At 41.9% G+C, this 22,287-nt stretch overlaps 1 protein-coding gene and 1 long non-coding RNA gene across 2 annotated transcripts in view; one reads left to right on the top strand and one right to left on the bottom strand.

Moving 5' to 3' along the window:
- Positions 1–17,061, bottom strand: part of LOC129824283 (uncharacterized) — a 32,191-nt gene extending 15,130 nt beyond the window's left edge. The window contains exons 1-8 of the mRNA XM_055883824.1: positions 16,920–17,061; positions 15,927–16,123; positions 15,610–15,714; positions 15,264–15,359; positions 2,831–2,941; positions 2,264–2,387; positions 1,142–2,102; positions 311–381 (exon numbers count right to left, since the gene is read on the bottom strand). Coding sequence (XP_055739799.1) covers positions 311–381; positions 1,142–2,102; positions 2,264–2,387; positions 2,831–2,941; positions 15,264–15,359; positions 15,610–15,714; positions 15,927–16,123; positions 16,920–16,944 — 1,690 coding nt within the window. The 5' untranslated portion in view covers positions 16,945–17,061. The remainder of the gene's footprint in view (positions 1–310; positions 382–1,141; positions 2,103–2,263; positions 2,388–2,830; positions 2,942–15,263; positions 15,360–15,609; positions 15,715–15,926; positions 16,124–16,919) is intronic.
- Positions 17,062–17,085: 24 nt separating this feature from the next.
- Positions 17,086–21,691, top strand: LOC129824287 (uncharacterized). Its single transcript, XR_008754731.1, has 2 exons — positions 17,086–17,292; positions 20,134–21,691. It is a non-coding gene; the product is annotated as an uncharacterized LOC129824287 (long non-coding RNA).
- The last annotated feature ends 596 nt before the right edge of the window (positions 21,692–22,287 follow it).

Genomic DNA, 22,287 nt, shown 5'->3' with positions numbered 1-22,287 from the left:
CTTGATAAAAATAGAATAGACCACATTTGAACAAAGCTCAATAAAGTGAAGGGATACAGAACTTTCCTAAAATACAGAACAAGGTACTGCAGCCTTATAGATGCAGAGAAAGTGTTTACTGAACTCGCAATGGAATGATAAGCACTTAGCTATTCTCACAGCAGAATATCATGGACATGTAGGTCTAGTAACCACTTTCTTTGCATCTTTAAGCCTGTCATTTCTAGTTTCTTCTTCTTTATTCAGGAGTTGTGTATATCTAAGGAGCTTGACGTTCACTGCTCTACACTCACTAAGGAACTTTTCTTACCAGACTCATCGACAGTGGCCCCTTTATTGACAGTGGTCCAAAGTTCATTATCTGATGGTTCGGCATCTTCCCTGAGAAGAGTCCAAAATTAAAGTCAGTTATGATTTTCAATATCCGAGTTCATTGCCAAGGTCCTACCCAGCAACCTGAGAACATTCCCAGAACATAAGCTAGGGTTTTTTATATAACATTAGGTTAACATTCCAAAAACATTCAAATACTGTTTTTCATAACAGTTTTTGTTTGTTTGTTCAGAAAACGTTTTAAATGAAATATCCTTGGAATGTCCTAACATTCACTAAAATGTTGTGCACAAAATCTGTAACAATCACCACAGAACATTCCCCAAACGTTCTCCAGGTTATGTAATAACAAAATGTACCAGTAATGTTTTTCAGAACATAGTGCGGCAGCAAAATATATGAGCAACGTTCTGGGAACGTTCTTGCAACAGCAGGCAAATATTTTATACAAACATTGTATAATCATCAGTATAACTGGACAGTTTTTGTGTTATGAGAACATTTGTGGCAACCTAACAAATATTCTGGGAACTTTCATAGAACCACTTTTGGTTTGCTGGGTAGCCAATACTGTAGGGGCCTTCAAATCTGGGTTTTGAAGTCTGCATCACTGTTGGTTTTCATCCATCCCCTAATACCCCTCGACTCAGGGACCGATTCAGTCATCTCTGTACACTAGGTGACTGTATTCTCTGGTCAATCAATTATATTAATAAATCAATTTACTACCTGGGAGACAAGAAAACCAGCAGCACTGCAGACCTTGAGGCCTGGATTTGAATATGTCTGTTCCACAGCTGACACTCACTCAGTTTCAGGTGACCGCTCTCTTTTCACACCCTTTGCTTCAGTCTTCTCATTTCTGACATCACGTCCTCTTCTCCATTTTTTCTTTCTGCCTCTTCTTTTCTGTCCTTCTTTTCTGTCCGTTGCCTCAGCCTGCAGTTTCCTTCTCCGTATGATCAGCTTTAGCGAGGTCTTGGGTAATGACGTATCGCTAATGTCAAGCGTATGTACTCCAACATTTTCAATCTTTAATCTTGTGATACCAGGTCCTATTTTCTGTCCTTTCTTTCTGCCTCTTTTCTTCGGTACTTGGGAACTCGTCGCCTCAGCCTGCACTATCCCTCTCTTTAGAGTCAGCGTTAGTGATGACTTGGGTAGCGGCATATCGCTCACGTCAAGTGTGTCTGTTTCAATCTTCTCGTTTGCAACACCCCGTCCTCGTCTCCGTTTTTTCTTTCTGCCTCTTCTTTTCGGTCCTGGGCGTCTTGTCACCTCAGCCTGAAGTCTCCCTCTCCTTAGAATCAGTGTTAGCAAGGACTTGGGTAATGGCATATTGCTAATGTCAAGCCTGTTCAAACGCAGTACAGGCTGACGGCGCAGACAGGCAGCTGTCAAGCGGCTGGTTTTCAGTCCGCTGCGTGTCTGAGGGCAGAAAACAGCTTCTTCTCTCCTCGTCTCTTTTATCGACTCTTTGTCGATTGTCTTGCGTTTAACCATTATATCAGTGGCGTCCTCTATAGTCTCGACCTCTACCTCCACAGAAGCAGAACCGGCTGGTGGCTTTACAGTCCAGACCCTACAATCTGCCATTCGGCAGTCCCAACTCATCTCTGGTTCATCACATGGGAAAGGGCTTTGATATCCCTGCATGGTGGGATAGGACTGTCTCTCTGGGCCAGCTTGGTAAGAGGCACTTTCTTCCTTCACAGAGGAAGGGGAAGACAGTGAAGAGAGGATGTAGTCACCACCAGTCGACCTTAGAGCTAGAAACAAGGAGAGCATCACGAGTAAACATCAGGAATAACTATTGAGATCAATGATAACTTTTTCCTTCATTTCCTGCATTTCCTCATTTCTACCCATAAATATAGAAATTCAGGCAAACAGGCAAGTCAATTATTTCCAAATCCTGTACCCCACCTACCATTGGTGTCTAACTGTTTTCCATTTTTATGGTGATGGAGGAGTGCCTGTAATGGCTCAGGGTGAGCCACAGACTGCACACACTCCTCTAAGAGAGCAGGGGCAAGGTTGAGCCACGATGCAGTCTAAGAGGTGGAGAAAGTAAAAATGGCGTTTCAAGGTCTTGACTGGAATCAAAGGCTCTTTGGGCCAAATAATTACTTGAGGTCCGCATGCATACTAGGTATGGTGCGCAAGCACTCGATTCAAGGTTTGTATTTGATTGCTAATCATACATGTACAAATTCTATTAAGTAGCAGGTTACATTAAAACCACTGACAACATTTAAAACTCTAAGACGTGTTCATTATTTGTGGAGATATATGTCAAGTGCAGTGAAAATGTTACATTTCGTTTTCAGTTGTATCAGAACAACCAGAAATTGTAGCGACCGATAGCATACCATAAATGTTTTGCATTCATCCCCCTTTCACGCTGACATGTAAGTACTTGAGTACTCAAACACAGAAATTCTTTCAAATGCCCATCCGTAATGCATACCTCAAATGATGTACAGTAAAATAATACCTGTTTAATGTTTGGAGCAGGAAGCAGTTTCTCCAGTCTGGACAGGAACTCCCACACAAGAATCTGCAGTGTTGAGTCATACTCGGGGCCAAACTCCTCTGGAAAAACATTCTAAAATACAGGGCAAGCAGATGACAGTCAAAAGTACATACATCAATTATGTCTCTATAACACAAGCCTAGAAATATGGTTATTGGTTTGCTATTCATGGGGGGAAAAACGAGTTCCATTGAAATGAATGGCTCACTGGCACCAGATTGGAACCGGAAGCAATGAAATGCAATCATTTCACTTTTCCCCAGCATATTTTGACACTGGCCGTGTCCAAAATCTGTCTCGCCTACTACTTACTAAAACGATATACTGTGTACTAATCATACTACATGCTGATTATCTTGATTATCTTCCTCAATCGTGTGCGGCAAATTCTACTAGACGAAAAGCCGCAATGAGTATGACATCCTGGTGTTTTAAAATATACTACATTTTTGAACACCTGACCCTAGGCAACAGTGACGAAGTTCTGGTTTCAATTGTGGCCACGTCACGGCCTACCTCACTACCTTATCCGCTTGAATAAAATAAAAAAGATGAACTAGCGAGATGGAGATCACAGAGGTTATTTTTAATGAGTGCATTTCGCAAGTGTAAATGCACTGTACTAAAAACACTTAGCAATGAGGCCTAGTGCACTCGCGATGGCCGATGCTTCATTTTGCACGCTTTGGATTTCAAAGCTATATCAGATATCTTGATGGTAAAACAGTGTGCTTTGAGCTCAATAATGATCGTTGAGAAATACAAAGTTATACCTACAGAAAGCTGACCATCCTCTCTTTAATATGGACAACTAGGTGTTTCCAAAGTCGTTTTTTATCCCCGTAATTGCATTTTGAAATGTTATACACTCACAAGGGGCGGGGAGAGTGTGAGAACATTTCAGAAGTCACTCATTACAGCAGCCGGCTGCAGCGAAACAGGAAGGCACAGCGGCAGGGCAGACAATTTTATTACAGGAATCATGTGGATAATGTCATTTACTGTTGATCAAATTCATGGTTTTATCCGCCCCAAAAATAGGACGTGTTGATTGAGGTGACCAGGTAGAATGTGAAGCTCGCACCAGTGTCCTTCCAAGTGCCAATGCCATTTAGCAAACTCCAGGGGACTCATTCATCAATATTACATCGTAACTATTCTAAAATAATACATATGGAAGGAATTTAGAATGTTCGTATGCATAGTGATTTATCAAACAATCCTACGAGCGTCATACACACACACACAGGTGGTAGATCACCATTGTTTTCAGCCCCAGTGCTTGTGCACAGCCTTGCTATTTGCATTTTGAAACGCCCATAGTTAACCATATATGATGAAAATCATCCCTTTCTAGCCCGTCGTGAATATACAAACCCGTACCATGAAATACAATGGCTCAACCACAAAAGGAAAATATTTTTGTTGTTGTTGATCCGAGACTGTAATAAAAGGTGCTAGTGTCAGAGGTTGAGTGCAACCAAAACATTTTACTTGGCTCGCTCAGTTGTGGCTTGACCAGTAAAAATACAAACACAGTGTGGGAGAAAGTAGGAATTGCAGTGAATGCTGCCTCTTCAGAATGCCGGTCAGTGGTGGAGATAAGGTAAAGTGGTTTGATCTTAAGTTAAATGCCAAAAAGGCACTAATAGTTCACAGACAGGACATTGGTGCAACTGGAGGGTGGCAGAGAACGTAAAAAGGTTCTACAGCTGCACCATCGAGAGCATCCTGACGGGTTGCATCAGTGCCTGGTATGGAAAATGCTCGGCCTCCGACCGCAAGGCCCTACAGCAAGTAGTGCGTATGGCCCAGATCATCACTGGGGCCAAGCCTCCTGCCATCCAGGACCTCTATACCAGGCGGTGTCAGAGGAAGGCCCTAAAATTTTCAAAGACTCCAGCCACCCTAGTCATAGACTGTTCTCTCTGCTACCACACGGCAAGCTGTACCGGAGCGCCATGTCTAGGTCCAAGAGGCTTCTAAACAGCTTCTACCCCGAAGCCATAAGACTCCTGAACATCTAATCAAAATGGCTGCCCAGACTATTTGCACTGCCCACCCCCTCCTCTACACTGCTGCTACTCTGTTATTATCTATGCATAGTCACTTTAATAACTCTACCGACATGTACATATTACTCAATTACCTAGACTAACCGGTACCCCCGCACATTGACTCTGTACCGGTACTCCCTGTATATAGCCTCGCTATTGTTATTTTACTGCTGCTCTTTCATTATTTGTTACTTTCATTTCAAAAATGTTGTAGGTATTTTTATTAAAACTGCATTGTTGGTTAAGGGCTTGTAAGTAAGCATTTCACTGTAAGGTCTACACCTGTTGTCTTCAGCGCATGTGACAAATAAATGTTATTTGAGTGAGATGAGCCTCTCTCCTCTAGAACTAAGAATTGCCGGCATCATACGGCAGTGGTTCCCAACCTTTTCCGGTTACTGTACCACCAACTGAATTCTGCTCTGCCCGGAGTACCCCTGAAGTACCCCTTCATGTGCATTTTACCAGTAGGCCTATGGTCTCATGAGTCTTCTCAAGTACCCCTGTGGATTGACCAAGTACCCTCAGGGCTCCTAGTACCACTGGTTAGAACCACTACTGTAAGGGATACTACTGGGGGGTGACAGTGACCCCCAGCCCGGTGTCTGACTCAAGGCCATCGCAAGTTCAGGTTGAAGGTAAGGATACAGCATATCAATTTCATTCAATTCATATTTATTTTATCACGATATTGAAAACAAGTCGTTTTTTCATTGTCCTGTGTTTAAAACAAATAATTGTAGGCTAATGATTCGGAACAAAACGAATCAAACAATAACACGACAAGTCATTAATACACACAAAAGAACGTCTATTGCGGATAGTGACTGGCAGAGATCCAGTCACCGTGCCACCCAGGGGAACTGGTGACAGTGCCAACCAGAGGAAGTCAACTCGTGCCAGTGCCACATCAAGTCGGGAGCCAACGGTACTGACTGACGCGGTCCTGAAAAAACAAGACGACATCAATAACTCCATCCTTCAAATAAACAATCAATTGAGAGAGGCATTAAATAACATAAATGATTCACTAAAGCAACTGGTCACATGTGCAAATCAAATGATCTAAACTACATTCACGTATGCGCCTTTTAAATAGTTCCTTGGGCTACAAAACTCAATTTGTGCATCAGGCATAGGGTAGTCAGGTCGGTCCACCTGCTGTAGAGGGAGGCCAGGCTTGATGGACATATTTTGGAGCACACTGCAAGCCATTACAATATGGCAAAGCCTTTTCAGGTCAATATCGAGGCGGCAAGTAGCCTAGTGGATAGAGCGTTGGACTAGTAACTGAAAGGTTGCAAGATTGAATCCCTGACAAGGTAAACATCTGTCGTTCTGCCCCTGAACAAGGCAGTTAACCCACTGTTCCTAGGCTGTCATTGAAAATAAGAATTTGTTCTTAACTGACTTGCCTCTGTAAATAAAGGTAAAAAAATATATATATATATATATTGCAATGCGCCCCCAACAGAAGACAAGCACAGCCACAACCCTTGAGCATACCAATTGTGTGCTCCGCCATGGACCTTCTAAGCGCATGGGCCGCGGTATAAGCCCTGTCCTGTGCCGTCATCAGTGGGGTAGGAAATTAACACCACCAAATGAGGGTAGATTTTGTCTTTGGCGGTTAGAATGTATATTTCACCAGCCACGTTGGCGGGTGGTCACACAGAGCATTTGGGGAGAGTTTTATTATTTTTATCCAAAGCCCACATGTAGAAGGCTACTAAAGTGTGCTTTGGCTCTTGTTTCTTGGCCAGTTACATTGTTTTGTTCACATGCCAGGTTGTTTTTCAATGTTCATTTGCTGCAACTGTCTGCTGCTAGGAAGACATCTCGCAGTCTGAGATAAAAAAAAAAAAATCACAGACAAGCTGAGTGCCCAAGTTACCACAGTAGCAGCCTGTTCCTTAAGGGGCCAGCTGAACATTTGTCTCATCTAATGATTGTGCTTGATTGAGAACGGATCACTACCAAAACAAAAATATTCATTAACCTTTAGTCATTGTTCTCCTAGATTTATTTGTGTGCTTCTACATTTCTACTTAGGATCACATCATGTACTCCTTGTGAAAATGTCAGGGTAGAGCCCTGAACTATGATAATAAATAAGTCGTATCACTCAGCATTTTGTGGCAGGGGACTTTGTTGGTTCTTGATGTTCAGTTGTAGACGTTCTTGATGTTCTTGTTTTTATTATTGGATATAAATGATTTCTTTTAACATACATTGGTTAAAAGACGCAAGTCATAAAATGAAATGAAGCAAAATACCCCATTACTTCTTCCTAGTAGTACATGTATTGTCTTTGAAACATTAGAAAGTGTGCTCATCCATGTTTTTGTGATTTTGTTGGTGTAATTACGTAAAAACACATTTTGGTGGCTGGTAGATTTTTTTTAAATACCTGCCACAGTGGCTGGTGGACCAAAAAGTGAATTTCCCACCCTTGTCATCAGCCAGGGTTTTAACAGATAACTTCTGTCTCCTACAAAGAGAGAGAACCATTAGGACAAATCAAGTTGCTTCAGCAATGTCAAATATACTTCAAACGAGTAGGCAAACACTCACCAATAAGCCATCCATCCTCAACAGCTCCCTCCTGTAAGCGAAGGCCAACATTGCTGTTCTGCAGAACGAGCGAGTCGTGTGTTCCACCTGGCCACCACATTCAGTAGCGTCTTTTCACATATGACATCCATTGAGTGGAAAACTTTTCTGTTCATAGTTGAACCCGTTTTGGGATGGTGCTTTTATCGAGACGTGGGTATCATCTATTGCTGTGATCGTATTTGAGAAACCGTTGATGGCAAACAAACCCCTCTTGACTTCAACCTTTTGTGCGACGGTGGTCACTGGATGCAACTGTAGCCCTTGCTGATGATTGAATCCAAAACAGCTGCCATGAATTGGCTCATCTAGGGTTGTGAGATACCAAACCAATGGCAAGCTCCAGCTGAAAAATGCTGTTTCCAAAAACCAGAGAGTGGATAGCACTTGGATGTGCACCGGAATGGCATGCGTTTTCTTTGTTTACCTTTCTAAAGTAGGTATTAAATCTGGGCATAATTCCAATAATATTGGCTTTGGGAAATGATATCTTGGGAAATGATACCCGCCTAAAAACACACTCTCTGCTAAATGCAGCATGTGCCACAATTTCCAACAGAGCAAGATCAGCCATCTCCCATTATCTCAGTCTTTTATAGTATTTCAACAACGGTTTCACACATCCCTCTAATTTAACAATTTACTGTACTTTATATGGATTATTATCGTAAAACAACTGCGGTCAAATTATATTAAACAAAAATATATATAGAATACGCAGATTAGTTTCCCTGAGTTCGTATCTGACAGTTTGGCAGAAATTCTTTGGATGTGCAAACCCACAGTTTAATAAGCTTTCTGGGTGGCTGGTCTCAGACGATCCCGCAGGTGAAGAAGCTGGATGTGGAGTTCCTGGGATGGCGTGGTTATATGTGGTCTGCGGTTGTAAGGCCGGTTGAACGTACTGCCAAATTCTCTAAAATGACATTGGTAGATGACATAAAATGACATTGGTAGGCTTATGGTAGAGAAATTAACATTAAATTATCTGGCAACAGCTCTGGTGGACATTCATGCAGTCAGTATGTCAATTGCATGCTCCCTCAACTTGAGACATCTGTAGCATTGTGTTGTGACAAAACTGCACATTTTAGAGTTGCCTTTTGTCGCCAGCAGAAGGTACACCTGTGTAATGATCATGCTATTTACCTTGTAAGCAGACTATGGACAAGGTAAGGAAACCAATGTCACTATCCCTTTAATTGTTGCCCAAATAGTGGTAAATGAACCCATTGCCTGATTTATGAAGGTCAACACCCTCTTTTTGTTTGTGAGTTCTATGCCTTTCCCCATGGTGATGGATGACAAAGAGATTTTACCTGTTACCTAATTTTTATACCACAGTAAAACAGGGAGCCATGGAAGGCCACAACACAGTTCCTTAAGGTGAGATTAACTTTAAAAAGTAGAATGTTAATGCAGATTTTATTTAGTTTGATTTTATTTAAAAGAATCTTTAGGGGTGCCAAAAATGTTGACACCTAACTTTTTGAAAAAACAAAATCTCTTTCTCTAAGCAATTTTATTAGAATAAAATAATATAATTTTCACCTGTTTCTGCATACAATATAGGTCTGTTTTTATATTATTTATTTTATACAGTTTTTCTGGCTCATCTTTCCTAATACAGGTGACTGTATTAGGAAAAGTCTGAGTTTGTAAGTCATAGGTCAAAACATGGATTGCCATTTCGAAGGAAAGGCTTGGCTGAACATAAAAAGCAATAATTTTGAAAAGATTGTGATTTCCATTAACTAAGAATTGCCGGCATCATACGATGTTACACCCTCCATTATAGATGTTAAGAGTCTAAAATAGACATTCAAATCTCATAGATTTCCTGATCAAAATCTATCATAACATTTGTTGTCATTTGGAATGTTTTTAAAATGTCAGCAGATGGCACAGTACTTTAGAATCACATAATTATAGGTAGCCTGAATAGTATCCGCCTCATTTTCTAACGTTGCTATGGGCACAGCCAAACAAAAGACGTGATGGTTAGGACTTCCGCTTGACTTCCCTAATGCAGTGCGCGGTGGCAAACTTGCTGTAGTAAATTATTCGAAGGAGTCAATTTATAGAGCATAAAAGTAAACAAGTGTAAGGATAAACTATAGGCTACATAGCCTAACTATAAAATGTTTGTGAGCATCCACACTAGAGGAAAGTTTACAGTTTATTGTTCTATAGTCCCTACACCTGTCGATCAACTGATTGACGCATCCTACTATTAATACAAGTGGTAACAAGACCATTCTGTGCTTTCAGGGTGTGTTGTCATAGTGACAAATGCAAATAATAGGCTACTTTCAATGTACAGTGCATTCTGAAAGAATTCAGACCCCTTGACTTGTTCCACATTTTGATACGCTCCAGCCTTATTTTAAAACGGATTAAATACATTTTCCCTCAGCAATCTCCACACAATAATAACCCATAATGACAAAGCAGAAAACAGGTTTTTAGAAATTCCTTATTTACATAAGTAGTCAGACAATTTGCTATGAGACTCGAAATTGAGCTCAGGTGCATCCTGTTTCCATTGATCATCCTTGAGATGTTTCTACAACTTGATTGGAGTCCACCTGTGGTAAATGCAATTGATTGGACATGATTTGAAAAGGCACACACCTGTCTATTTAAGGTTCCACAGTTGACAGTGCATGTCAGAGCAAAAACCAAGCCATGAGGTCGAAGGAATTGTCCGTAGAGCTCCGAGACAGGATTGTGTGCCAGAATACTCGTAAAAAATCTGTTTTTTTATTAAATACATTTTGCTTTGTCATTATGGGGTATTGTGTGTAGATTGATGAAGATTATTTTTATTTAATCTATTTTAGAATAAGGCTGTAACGTAACAAAATGTGGAAAAAGTCAAGGGGTCTGAATACTTTCCGAATGCACTGTATGTGTGCCTATACTGCCAATCCACTTTTCTGGAGATTAGATGAAGTCAGTATATTTTGGGGTCTTTCAATGGAAAAAGACACTCCAGGACTATTCACAGATTGTTGATAAACACTCTTCTCATCTTTTTATCTAAAAAAAAAAACTGTATGAGAAATGCATTTCAGCATATATTTTCCAAGAGAATCTTAGCTAACACACAATTTTAAGATAAACAATTTAGTCGGTAAAAGTATGAAGAATACATCCCAGAACAAGCACACAAAATGTGGTGAATGCACAAGCTTCTGAAGCCAAGATATGATACAACAATATCCATTACATCCACATGTTACGGATATCATAAAGTCTTGTAGTCGAGTCACTAAACCTTGACTCCGAGTCCAAGTGCTCAAGTCTGAGTCAGTAGGTCTGAGTTTTGAAGCTTCTCTTCTATTTTTCTGTTACATATTTGACATTCTGCCACCCACTTTGCAACATCTGCTGAAAAACGTTTGAAAGCAAAACGAATGATTCGGGGTTCTTTAGATTTGGCTCGGATTTGGTCGAATAAATCCGCCCAGCAACAACTACTGGCGGGAAGATTTTCATGTGAGAATTAGAGTAATGCAAAGATTTTCCTCGCTGCCCAATGGTCATAATTGCCTGCAATATGCAATAGCCTATGAAACGAATAAGTAATTCAGGTTCACACACATTTTATTTGAACAATGTTGAATAGTTGTGTCAAATCAATAAGGATATTTTGAAGGGATGAATGGTCTCCATACGGAATTGGCTATTGCTCCTGTCAGATTGAAGAGATTATTATTCGCAATAGTTGTAACAGCTTCTCAGCTACATTTTTGTAATCGCCCACTGATATTTGTGGATGTTTTTGTTTTATTGCAGAGGGAAAACTAAAGGGAGACTTATCAGAAGAAACATGGCTATGGGATGCAGGGGGGAAATTGAGAGGGTAGAGCGACATGACAAATTGAAATACTTTTTTATACTCTAGGAGAGAGACAAATAGCTAGACTGTTGTTTTACAATTAAACTCAATACTATTGTTTTCAATTTCGTAAAGCAGTTTGTGTTTCTTAACCAGGTGTGGCTACCCAATAAGCACTGGGTTCATTCCATCAGCCCCATTGTGACGAATGACGTTGTTTTGATAGCTACACCATATATACATAAGTATTAGTGGATTTGGCTATTTCAGCCACACCTATTGCTGACAGACGTATAAAATCGAGCACACAACCATGCAATCTCCATAGACAAACATTGGCTGTAGAATGGCTTTACTGAAGCACTCAGTGACTTTCAATGTGGCACAGTCATAGGATGCCACCTTTCCAACAAATCAGTTTGTAACATTTTTTGCCCTGCTAGAGCTGCCCCGGTCAACTGTTAGTGCTGTTATTTTGAAGGGGAAATGTCTAGGAGCAACAACAGCTCAGCCAAAGTGGTAAGCCACACAAGCTCACAGAACAGGACCGCCGATTGCTGAAGAGTGTTGCGCATAAAAATCGTCTGTCTTCAGTTGCAACACTCACTACCGAGTTCCAAACTGCCTCTGGAAGCAACATCAGCACTTAACTATTCATCAAGAGCATCACAAAATGGGTTTCCATGGCCGAGAAGCCGCACACAAGCCAAAGATCACCATGCCCAATGCCAAGCGTCGGTTGGAGAAGTGTAAGGCTTTCTGCCATTGGACTCCGGAGCAGTAGAAACGCGTTCTCTGGAGTGATGAATCACGCTTCACCATCTGGCAGGCAGATGGATGAATCTGGGCTTGGTGGATGCCAGGAGAACGCTACCTGCCCCAATGCATAGTGCCAACTGTAACGTTTGGTGGAAATTGAATAATGGTCTGGGGCTCTTTTCATGGTTCAGGCAAGGTCTCTTAGTTCCTGTGAAGGGAAATCTTAATGTTACAGCATACAATGACATTCTAGACGATTCTGTGCTTCCAACTTTGTGGCAACAGTTTGAGGAAGGCCCTTTCCTGTTTCAGCATGACAATGCCCCTGTGCACAAAACGAGGTCCAAACAGATATAGTTTGTCGAGATCGTGTGGAAGAACTTGACCTCCCTGCACATAGCCCTGACCTCAACCCCAAGAAACACCTTTGGGATGAAAGGGAATACCGACTGCGAGCAAGGCCTAAACGCCCAACATCAGTGTCGGACCTTTTGTGGCTGAGTGGAAGCAAATCACTGCAGCAATGTTCCAACATCAAGTGGAAAGCCTTCCCGGAAGAGTGGAAGCTGTTATAGCAGCAAAAGGGGGGACCTACTTCATATTAATGCCCATGATTTTGCAATGAGATGTTCGACGAGCAGTTGTCCACATAGCTTTGGCCATGTCAGGCTCTACGTGGCTTGGCAAGTGTCAACTATGAGTAGCTACCACAAGAGATTGGACTTCTGTTAACGTTACGTCCTTGTTAACAATGGACCCTGTGTGAATTGGGTATCCCATGATCATACTACCAAATTCACACGAGGTCCATGGTGACAAACGACTAAAAGAAGCTATTTAGCTGTTATGGAAAACTGTTTGTCAACAACTGGAAAATAACGAGCTACTTCATGGGCAAAGTACACTGTGTACTGGTTTCATAGCTAGCTAGTTACTTCCCACATTGTAAGGTCAAAGGGTAGGTAGCATGAGTTTTTACTAGGGGTGTGCCGAACTTGTCATACTCGTGATCATAATCTTATCCGTTTTTACAATGCCTTCGGAAAGAATTCAGACCCCTCGACCCCCCCCCCCCAAAAAAATTACATTATTCTAAAATGGATTACATTTTTTAAATGACCTCAATCTACACACAATACCCAATAATGACAAACCAAAAACAGGTTTAGAAAAATGAAATAAAAAATACCTTATTTAAATAATTATCCAGACCCTTTGCTATGAGACTTGAAATTGAGCTCAGGTGCATCCTGTTTCGCTATTGGATTAGCTAACTCTCCCTCGACTGGTGAAACGGCCTCTCCCTCTGAAGGCCTCTCCTTGGCTCTTCTTTAACTTGGTAGCCAACTCAGTCGTCAATTGAGAAGTCTCCTCTCTCTACTTTTTACCTGCTGGCTTTTTTGTTGTTGTTGTGTTCTGTGGGTCCCTGCCTGTGCTAGACTAGTTGTTCTCTGGCTTACTACTTAGCTATGTCGACCGTGGTGGTTGGTTAGCTAGGCTAGTTAGCTGGTTAGGCTAGCTAGCAGGCTAAAATAAACTTCAGCTGGCTGGCTTGCTGGCTAAGAAAACTGCATATACCGGTAACATTATTTGATAACTGGTTAGATTTTATTTTTTAATTTATTTAACTAGGCAAGTCAGTTAAGAACAAATCATTATTTTACAATGACGCCTACCCCGGCCAGACCCTCCCCTAACCCGGACGACGCTGGGCCAATTTTGCGCCGCCCTATGGGACCCCTGATCGCGGCAGGTTGTGATACAGCCCGGGATCGAACCAGGGTCTGTAGTGACGCCTCTGGCACTGAGATGCAGTGTCTTAGAGCGCTGCATTTCGCAAACTTTGGTTTACTTTAATGAAGGTGTAAGCTAGGTGTTGATTGCAACTTGGCTGACTCACGCAGTGCTAACGTTAGCAGGTTCGTAGGGCTAATGCTATCAGGCTAGTAGGGCGAATGATAGCAGGCTACTTGGCTAGCAACCTTAAGCTGATTTGTATCGAACTGCATTGGGACTTTGGATGCGTATACTAATGCAAATCCAAATGTTACATGTTACATTTATGCTACCTACCCTTTAACATAAATCAAAACTCTCATGGTAGCTACCCTAAGTTGATGCTAATGTAGCCACGTAGAGCAACGTAGCTATCAAAACAAGTCCTTCGTCACTATGGGGCAACAATAGACCCCATGCATATTGGGTAGCCACACAGGAAAAATCAAATAGTAGGCTGGTGACTATGGAGAAGCAAGAGTCGCTTGTGTGATGTGAAGCATATGATCGGAGGCGGAGCGGAGCCTGCCTGTCTGCCCACAGTCATCGCTTGCTTCGCTGCAGCTCACCAGCTGATGTAGGCTGTGTGTTCCGCACCCTTCCCACTGCCAGAGAACAGAACCCTCGCTGCTCTGCGCACCCAGTTTTCCTAATATTCTGCTTATCATAGTAGCCTATTCAGTTCAAGTGCAAATATAAGTCACGAGAAGGCGAGTCCACGTCACTAATGGTCGAGTCACAAGTCATGAAAATCTGGACTCAAGTACTACAACAATGTCAATTATAGACCATATAACACCTTGATGAACGTTAGTTATACTGATTAAGTTTCAAGATCCGATGAAAGGTGCATGTTTTACAAAAACTTTTAACCTAAAAAAACGTCATGAATGTAACTTTGCCTGTCCCATTCACCCCGCTATCTTTACAAGACTGTAGAACATGCAAACTAAATTCAAGGCACTTCAACTTGGTTTGGATTGTTTTTCATTAACATCTCATCTTTTGTAACTAATACTGGGAGACAGCTGTGAGTGGAAAAACAAGCTCAATGAGCCCTGTCTAAAAACCATGAAATATAATTGTCTGAAAAGCCTTTGACTACTGTGTAATGGTCAGAATTCATGCAATTTCCTACTTAAAAACGTATCAAATAAAGCCCGAATTCCAACATATTGACTTCAAGGATAATTATGACATGGTTTCATTTTGGAAATTAACTTTATTTGTGCATGCTCAAGATGAACTTTTACACGGAATCAACCTATGAATCGTACTATTTTCGCATACCCAAAATGCCTACTATTTAGAATGCAAGTATGGGTATTCGGACACAGCCACTGACCTGAAAGAAGAGTTCCCTCTCCTTTGGCTCCTCCATTAGGGTTTCAATCAGCTTCGTGAAGTTCGCCTCTGATGCTTCCACATTTGGATCTGAAACCTGCAGCAAGAATGCACAGTGGATAAATATAACTAACCATTGGTTAGCAACATAGGTTAATCCTTTACAATGTTCATCCATAATGCCATTTAGCAAATATACTTACAGCCTTACATACTGTATACTTAGTATTTTGAGGCGAATGTGGGAATAAAACCCACATTATAAGCACTGTGTTCCATGTTACAAGGACAACACTCCAACCAACTGAGCCATTAGAATCACGGTTCCTCCTCTGAGTAGTCCTCACCTCTCCCTTATGATTGGAGATACAGCTCCTCATCCTGTTCAGGTGTGGCTGAACGGTGTCAGGGCGACACAACTCATCATCACAGCGACATAACTCTAGGACCAGCTGTCAATAAAATGAGAATTGAGTATTCATGGCAACAGGTGTGTATGTGATCGTTGAGTTTAATGTTGAAATAGGTTGAGGTTTCCCCGAGATACTTATCTAAGGTAAATCTTGCGTTTCCTTCAAAAAAAGGTTCAGATTTGACGGTACACTGATCCTAGATCTGTGCCTAGCGGCAATTTCTACGTCTTTCCCTCGTCATCCCCACTCACCCGTGCTCTTAGTCCCATGAGAAGTTGGACCCTCTCTCTGTAACTCATCAGCTCAGGGACTATTTCCAACACGGTGGTGGCAAACTCCTCCAGCAGCCCATAGTCCATGATGTCTCTCCGCTCGATCACCTGCCACAGAGCAGCACACACCAGCCGCAGGGGCGGAACAAAAAGACGCAGAGACGACAGAGGAAGACCTAGAAGAGAAGATTATGTGCATTCAAAGATAACATGAATGAAAAAGCAAGCTAGCTACTATAACTTGGGCAGTACTTTATATAATGCCCCAACCCTTTCTGCACTTGTTCACACCCCTTTCCAGCTCTTCTAGATACAGGCAGGTGTAAACAACAGTGCCATCCATGTCAGATATATAATGAGTAACAGTGGGAGGGAACACCTTTTGGAAATAAAACTGAGCCTTGATCAACGAGGAAGCCATAGAAATCCTATTCAAATATTAGAATTCCTAATTCTATGGAGGAAGTTACAGTATTTACTACACACATTACTCTAGGCTACACACATTACACTACAAAAACATTACTGTCTGAGTTGCACAACATTTCTAATGACTCATATTCTTGAGTTCTTATACTACTGCATGATGTTCTATCTGGATATGGGTATTTTACTAAATTGGTTATGGTTTAAACACGTTCCAAGGCTCAAGCCAGGGCCCAGCTTCAGCTTCAGGCTGAAGAAGTGGGGAAGGGCTATAGTTCTGACGTGCAAAACGACTTGCCAAAATCTATAACTGACCCTTACCTTAACCTTGACCCAAACCAAATGTTTTACCAATTATCAAATTAAATATTTAAAGTCCGTATTGCCACTAAATAAACCATCTTTGTTATAGCCCTTTCCGCGAGACTACTGGCAAAGATGGTGGTTGGCTAGCTAGCTAGTAAGGTAGCTAGCTTGAAATTGTGGCAGCAATGCAGACTGCAACATGTCACCTATACAGTTAATTGCAATATATTAATAAATTACCCTGTTCCTCCCGGAGCGTTTGCATTTTGTGCTTTCGTAAACATTAGCTACACCAAAAACAGTAGATCTCTTCACAGATCTGTCCGTGAAAATCTTGTTTACAGCATCACACGGTGCATAGTACGACATTAAAAACGCCTGTTTTTCTCTACCATGTTATCATCTTCAACGTTACAAATGTTTAAGCTACACAGTTGTTATTTGTAATATGTCCTATATAATGATACTTTAAATTCTGCAACTGTGTTTATGCAGATAATCGTTTAAACAAATGGTTCAAACTGCAGGCAAAATTGTAGAGAGACAAATGGGGACCTTCCAAACACGTGATTTTTAAGTGCGGAAAATGTGATTTAAAAAGACGAGGGAAAACGTGAGTGAAGATTATTATTTTTTTTACGGGTGGAAAATAACCAATTGTAGATGACGAGGAAAATCCGTAAAACTATTTTGCTGGTAAATTGTAAAATTGAGAATACTTCATTCAAGGCAGTCAGTTTACAACATAGCTGGGGTGGTCTCATTATACATATTCTGTTGCAAAACCGTTCGTCTCTTGCAAAACGTTTTGCAACAGAAACCGTTTACACCAAATGCTGTTGAGTTCCGTTTTGTTCTTAAACGAAAGTTGTAGTTCAGTCTTGTCTCTCTTCCCCCAACTCAATTTAAGGTTAAATTCAGTGGTGGAAAAAGTACCCAATTGTAATACCGGAGTGAAAGTAAAGATGCCTTTTTAGAAAATGACTCAAGTGAAAGTCACCCAGTAAAATACTACTTGAGTAAAAGTCTAAAAGTATTTGGTTTTAAACATATTGAAGTATCGAAAGTAATTACTAACACTTACTTTTAATTTTGATACCTAAGTATAAATCATTTCAAATCCCTTATATTAAGAAAACCAGATGGCACTACTCTTTAAAAAAAAAATGTATTTACTGAAAGCCAGGTGCACACTCCATCACTGACATCATTTACAAAGGAAGCATATGTAAAAATGCTGTTCATTGAATACAGCTCAACATTTAACACCATAGTACCCTCCACACTCCAAACAATGACAACAAGCTCAGTCCGATGATGTTGTGACACACCGCCCCACACCATGACGGACCCTCCACCTCCAAATCGATCCCACTCCAGAGTACAGGCCTCGGTGTAACGCTCATTTCTTCGACGATAAACGCGAATCTGACCATCACCCCTGGTGAGACAAAACCGTGACACGTCAGTGAAGAGCACTTATTGCCAGTCCTGTCTGGTCCAGCGACGGTGGGTTTGTGCCCATAGGTGACGTTGTTGCCAATGATGTCTGGTGAGGACCAGACAGTCTGAGCACTGATGGAGGGATTGTGCATTCCTGGTGTAACTCGGGCAGTTGTTGTTGCCATCCTGTACCTGTCCCGCAGATGTGATGTTCAGCTGTACCGATCCTGTGCAGGTGTTGTTACACGTGGTCTGCCACTACGAGGACGATCAGCTGTCCATTCTGTCTCCCTGTAGCGCTGTCTTAGGCGTCTCACAGTACTGACATTGCAATTTATTGCCCTGGCCACATCTGCAGTCCTCATGCCTCCTTGCAGCATGCTTAAGGCACATTCACGCAGATGAGCAGGGACCCTGGGCATCTTTCTTTTTGTGTTCTTCAGAGTCAGTCGAAAGGCCTCTTTAGTGTCCTAAGTTTTCATAACTGTGACCTTATTTGCCTACCGTCTGTAAGCTGTTAGTGTCTTAACGACCGTTCCACAGGTGCATGTTCATTAACTATTTATGGTTCATCGATCAAGCATGGGAAATAGTTTTCAAACCCTTTACAATGAAGATCTGTGAAGTTATTTGGATTTTACAAATTATCTTTGAAAGACGGTCCTGAAAAAGGGACTTTTCTTTTTTTGCTGAGTTTAGAAGCACGAGCATTTTTCTACACTCGCTTTTCTACACTCGCATTAACCATCAATCAATCAAATGTATTTATAAAGCCCTTCTTACATCAGCTGATGTCACAAAGTGCTGTACAGAAACCCAGCCTAAAACACCAAACAGCAAGCAATTCAGGTGTAGAAGCACGGTGGCTAGGAAAAACTCCCTAGAAAGGCCAGAACCTAGGAGGAAATCTAGAAAGGAACCAGGCTATGAGGGGTGGCCAGTCCTCTTCTGGCTGTGCCGGGTGGAGATTATAACAGAACATGGCTAAGATTTTCATAGATGACCAGCAGGGTCAAATAATAATAATCACAGTGGTTGCAACAGGTCAGCACCTCAGGAGTAAATGTCAGTTGGCTTTTCAGAGTATCTCTACTGCTCCTGCTATCTCTAGAGAGTTGAAAACAGCAGGTCTGTGACAGGTAGCACGTCCGGTGTACAGGTCAGGGTTCCATAGCCGCAGGCAGAACAGTTGAAACTGGAGCAGCAGCACGGCCAGGTGGACTGGGGACAGCAAGGAGTCATCAGGCCAGGTAGTCCTGAGGCATGGTCCTCCGAGAGAGAGAGAGCATACCTAAATTCACATAAGACAGGAGAAACACTCCAGATATAACAGACTGACCCTGCCCCCCCGACACATAAACTACTGCAGCATAAATACTGGAGGCTGACACGGAACCCAAACCGGCTGCGCACATGCGCCATCATGCATAAATTTATTTTGTCCCACTACACCAAACACGATCACGACACGCAGGTTAAAACATCAAAACAAACTCTGAACCAATTACATTAATTTGGGAACAGTCGAAAAGCATTAAACATTTATGGCAATTTAGCTAGTTATCTTGCACGTGCTAGCTAATTTGTCCTATTTAGCTAGCTTGCTGTTGCTAGCTAATTTGTCCTGGGATATAAACATTGAGTTGTTATTTTACCTGAAATGCACAAGGTCCTTTACTTTGACAATTAATCCACACATAAAACGGTCAACCGAATGGTTTCTAGTCATCAACGAAACTTATATGGTGATTGGCATCTAAACTTTCATAGTATTACTACACCGACCGGCAACACAGTTCGTCTTTCAATCACCCACGTGGGTATAACCAATGAGGAGATGACACGTGGGTACCTGCTTCTATAAACCAATGAGGAGATGCGAGAGGCAGGACTTGCAGCGCGATCTGCGTCAGAAATAGAAAGTTCTACTTTAGCCCTTGGCAACGCAGATGCTTGTGAGTAGTGTGGGTGCAATAATTGAATAACATCAATTTCTACATTTATTTTGCAGCGCACGCGATCGGTGTGGTCAGCCTATGAGACAGGAGGGGTCGGGAGACACTGTGGCCCCATCCGACGATACCCCCGGACAGGGCCAAACAGGCAGGATATAACCCCACCCACTTTGCCAAAGCACAGCCCCTACACCACTAGAGGGATATCTTCAACCACCAACTTACAAACCTGAGACAAGGCCGAGAATAGCCCACAAAGATCTCCGCCACGGCACAACCCAAGGGGGGGCTCCAACCCGGACAGGAAGATCATGTCAGTGACTCAACCCACTCAAGTGACTCGCCCCTCCTAGGGACGGCATGGAAGAGCACCAGTAAGCCAGTGACTCAGCCCCTGTAATAGGGTTAGAGGCAGAGAATCCCAGTGGAAAGAGGAGAACCGGCCAAGCAGAGACAGCAAGGGCGGTTCGTTGCTCCTGTGCCTTTCCGTTCACCTTCACACTCCTGGGCCAGACTCAATCATATGACCTACAGAAGAGATGAGTCTTCAATAAAGACTTAAAGGTTGAGACCGAGTCTGCGTCTCTCACATGGGTAGGCAGACCATTCCATAAAAATTGAGCTCTATAGGAGAAAGCCCTGCATCCAGCTGTTTGCTTAGAAATTCTAGGGTATAAACACCATGGGCCCACGCAGCCATCATACCGCTCAGGAAGGAGACGCGTTCTGTCTCCTAGAGATGAACGTAATTTTGTGCGAAAAGTGCAAATCAATCCCAGAACAACAGCAAAGGACCTTGTGAAGGTGCTGGAGGAAACAGGTACAAAAGTGTCTATATCCACAGTAAAACGAGTCCTATCTCAACATAACCTGAAAGGCCGCTCAGCAAGGAAGAAGCCACTGCTTCAAAACCGCCATAAAAAAGTCAGTCTACGGTTTGCAACTGCACATAGGGACAAAGATCGTACTTTTTGGAGAAATGTCCTCTGGTCTGATGAAACAAAAATAGAACTGTTTGCCCATAATGACCATCGTTATGTTTGGAGGAAAAAGGGGGAGGCTTGCAAGCCGAAGAACACCATCCCAACTGTGTAGCACGGGGGTGGCGGCATCATGTTGTGGGGTGCTTTGCTGTAGGAGGGACTGGTGCACTTCACAAAATAGATGGCATCATGAGGCAGAAAAATGATGTGGATATATTGAAGCAACATCTCAAGACATCAGTCAGCAAGTTAAAGCTTGATCGCAAATGGGTCTGGACAATGACCCCAAGCATACTTCAAAAGTTGTGGCAAAATGGCTTAAGGACAACAAAATCAAGGTATTGGAGTGGCCATCACAAAGCCCTGACCTCAATCCTATAGAAAATGTGTGGGCAGAACTGAAAAGGATGTGTGAGCAAGGAAGCCAACAAACCTGTCTCAGTTACACCAGCTCTGTCAGGAGGAATGGGCCAAAATTCACCCAACTTACTGTGGGAAGCTTGTGGAAAACTACCTGAAACATTTTTCCCAAGTTAAACAATTTGAAGGCAATGCTACCAAATGCTAATTGAGTGTATGTAAACTTCTGACCCGCTGGTAATGTGATGAAATAAATAAAAGCTGAACTAGATCATTCTCTCCTATTATTCTGACATTTCACATTCTTAAAATTAAGTGATGATCCTAACTGACATAAAAGGGAATTTTTACTGGGATTAAATGTCAGGAATTGTGAAAAACTGAGTTTAAATGTATTTGGCTAAGGTGTATGTAAACTTCCGACTTCAACTGTATCCACCTAGCAATGGCAATCATGTTGGCATATTTCATACTGAGACACGTTGGGTTTCAAATAATCAATACTTCATCTTTCAGATGAAGTTTGAGTGAATTAAACATTGCTTTCATTAACTTATTCTTCCACTGCCCTGAGTTTAAAGACAGAGGTTTAGCTATCTTGGAATTAAGAACAAATCCAATCATTTTATCTTCAAGAATTACATTTTTTAAGGAGAAATAAATAACGCAAGAACATTTTCAATAACCTTTTTGAGGAATAGCACATTTGCTTTACTTTGTTCATAAGTCTATACTTAAGAAGACATTTCTTCTTAAGGTTTTGTTAATCTGGGCCCAGAGACTTAGATATGCAGTTTTGCTAACTATTATTATTCCTGTAAGTATTAAATATCAAGGCGGGAATTTTTATAGCGCACAGGGCTGCAG

This window comes from Salvelinus fontinalis, chromosome 26 (genome assembly GCF_029448725.1).
Source record: "Salvelinus fontinalis isolate EN_2023a chromosome 26, ASM2944872v1, whole genome shotgun sequence".
Lineage (NCBI taxonomy): Eukaryota > Metazoa > Chordata > Actinopteri > Salmoniformes > Salmonidae > Salvelinus > Salvelinus fontinalis.
The sequence above is the reverse complement of the archived record's forward strand: the minus strand, read 5'-3'. Positions and strand labels throughout refer to the sequence as shown.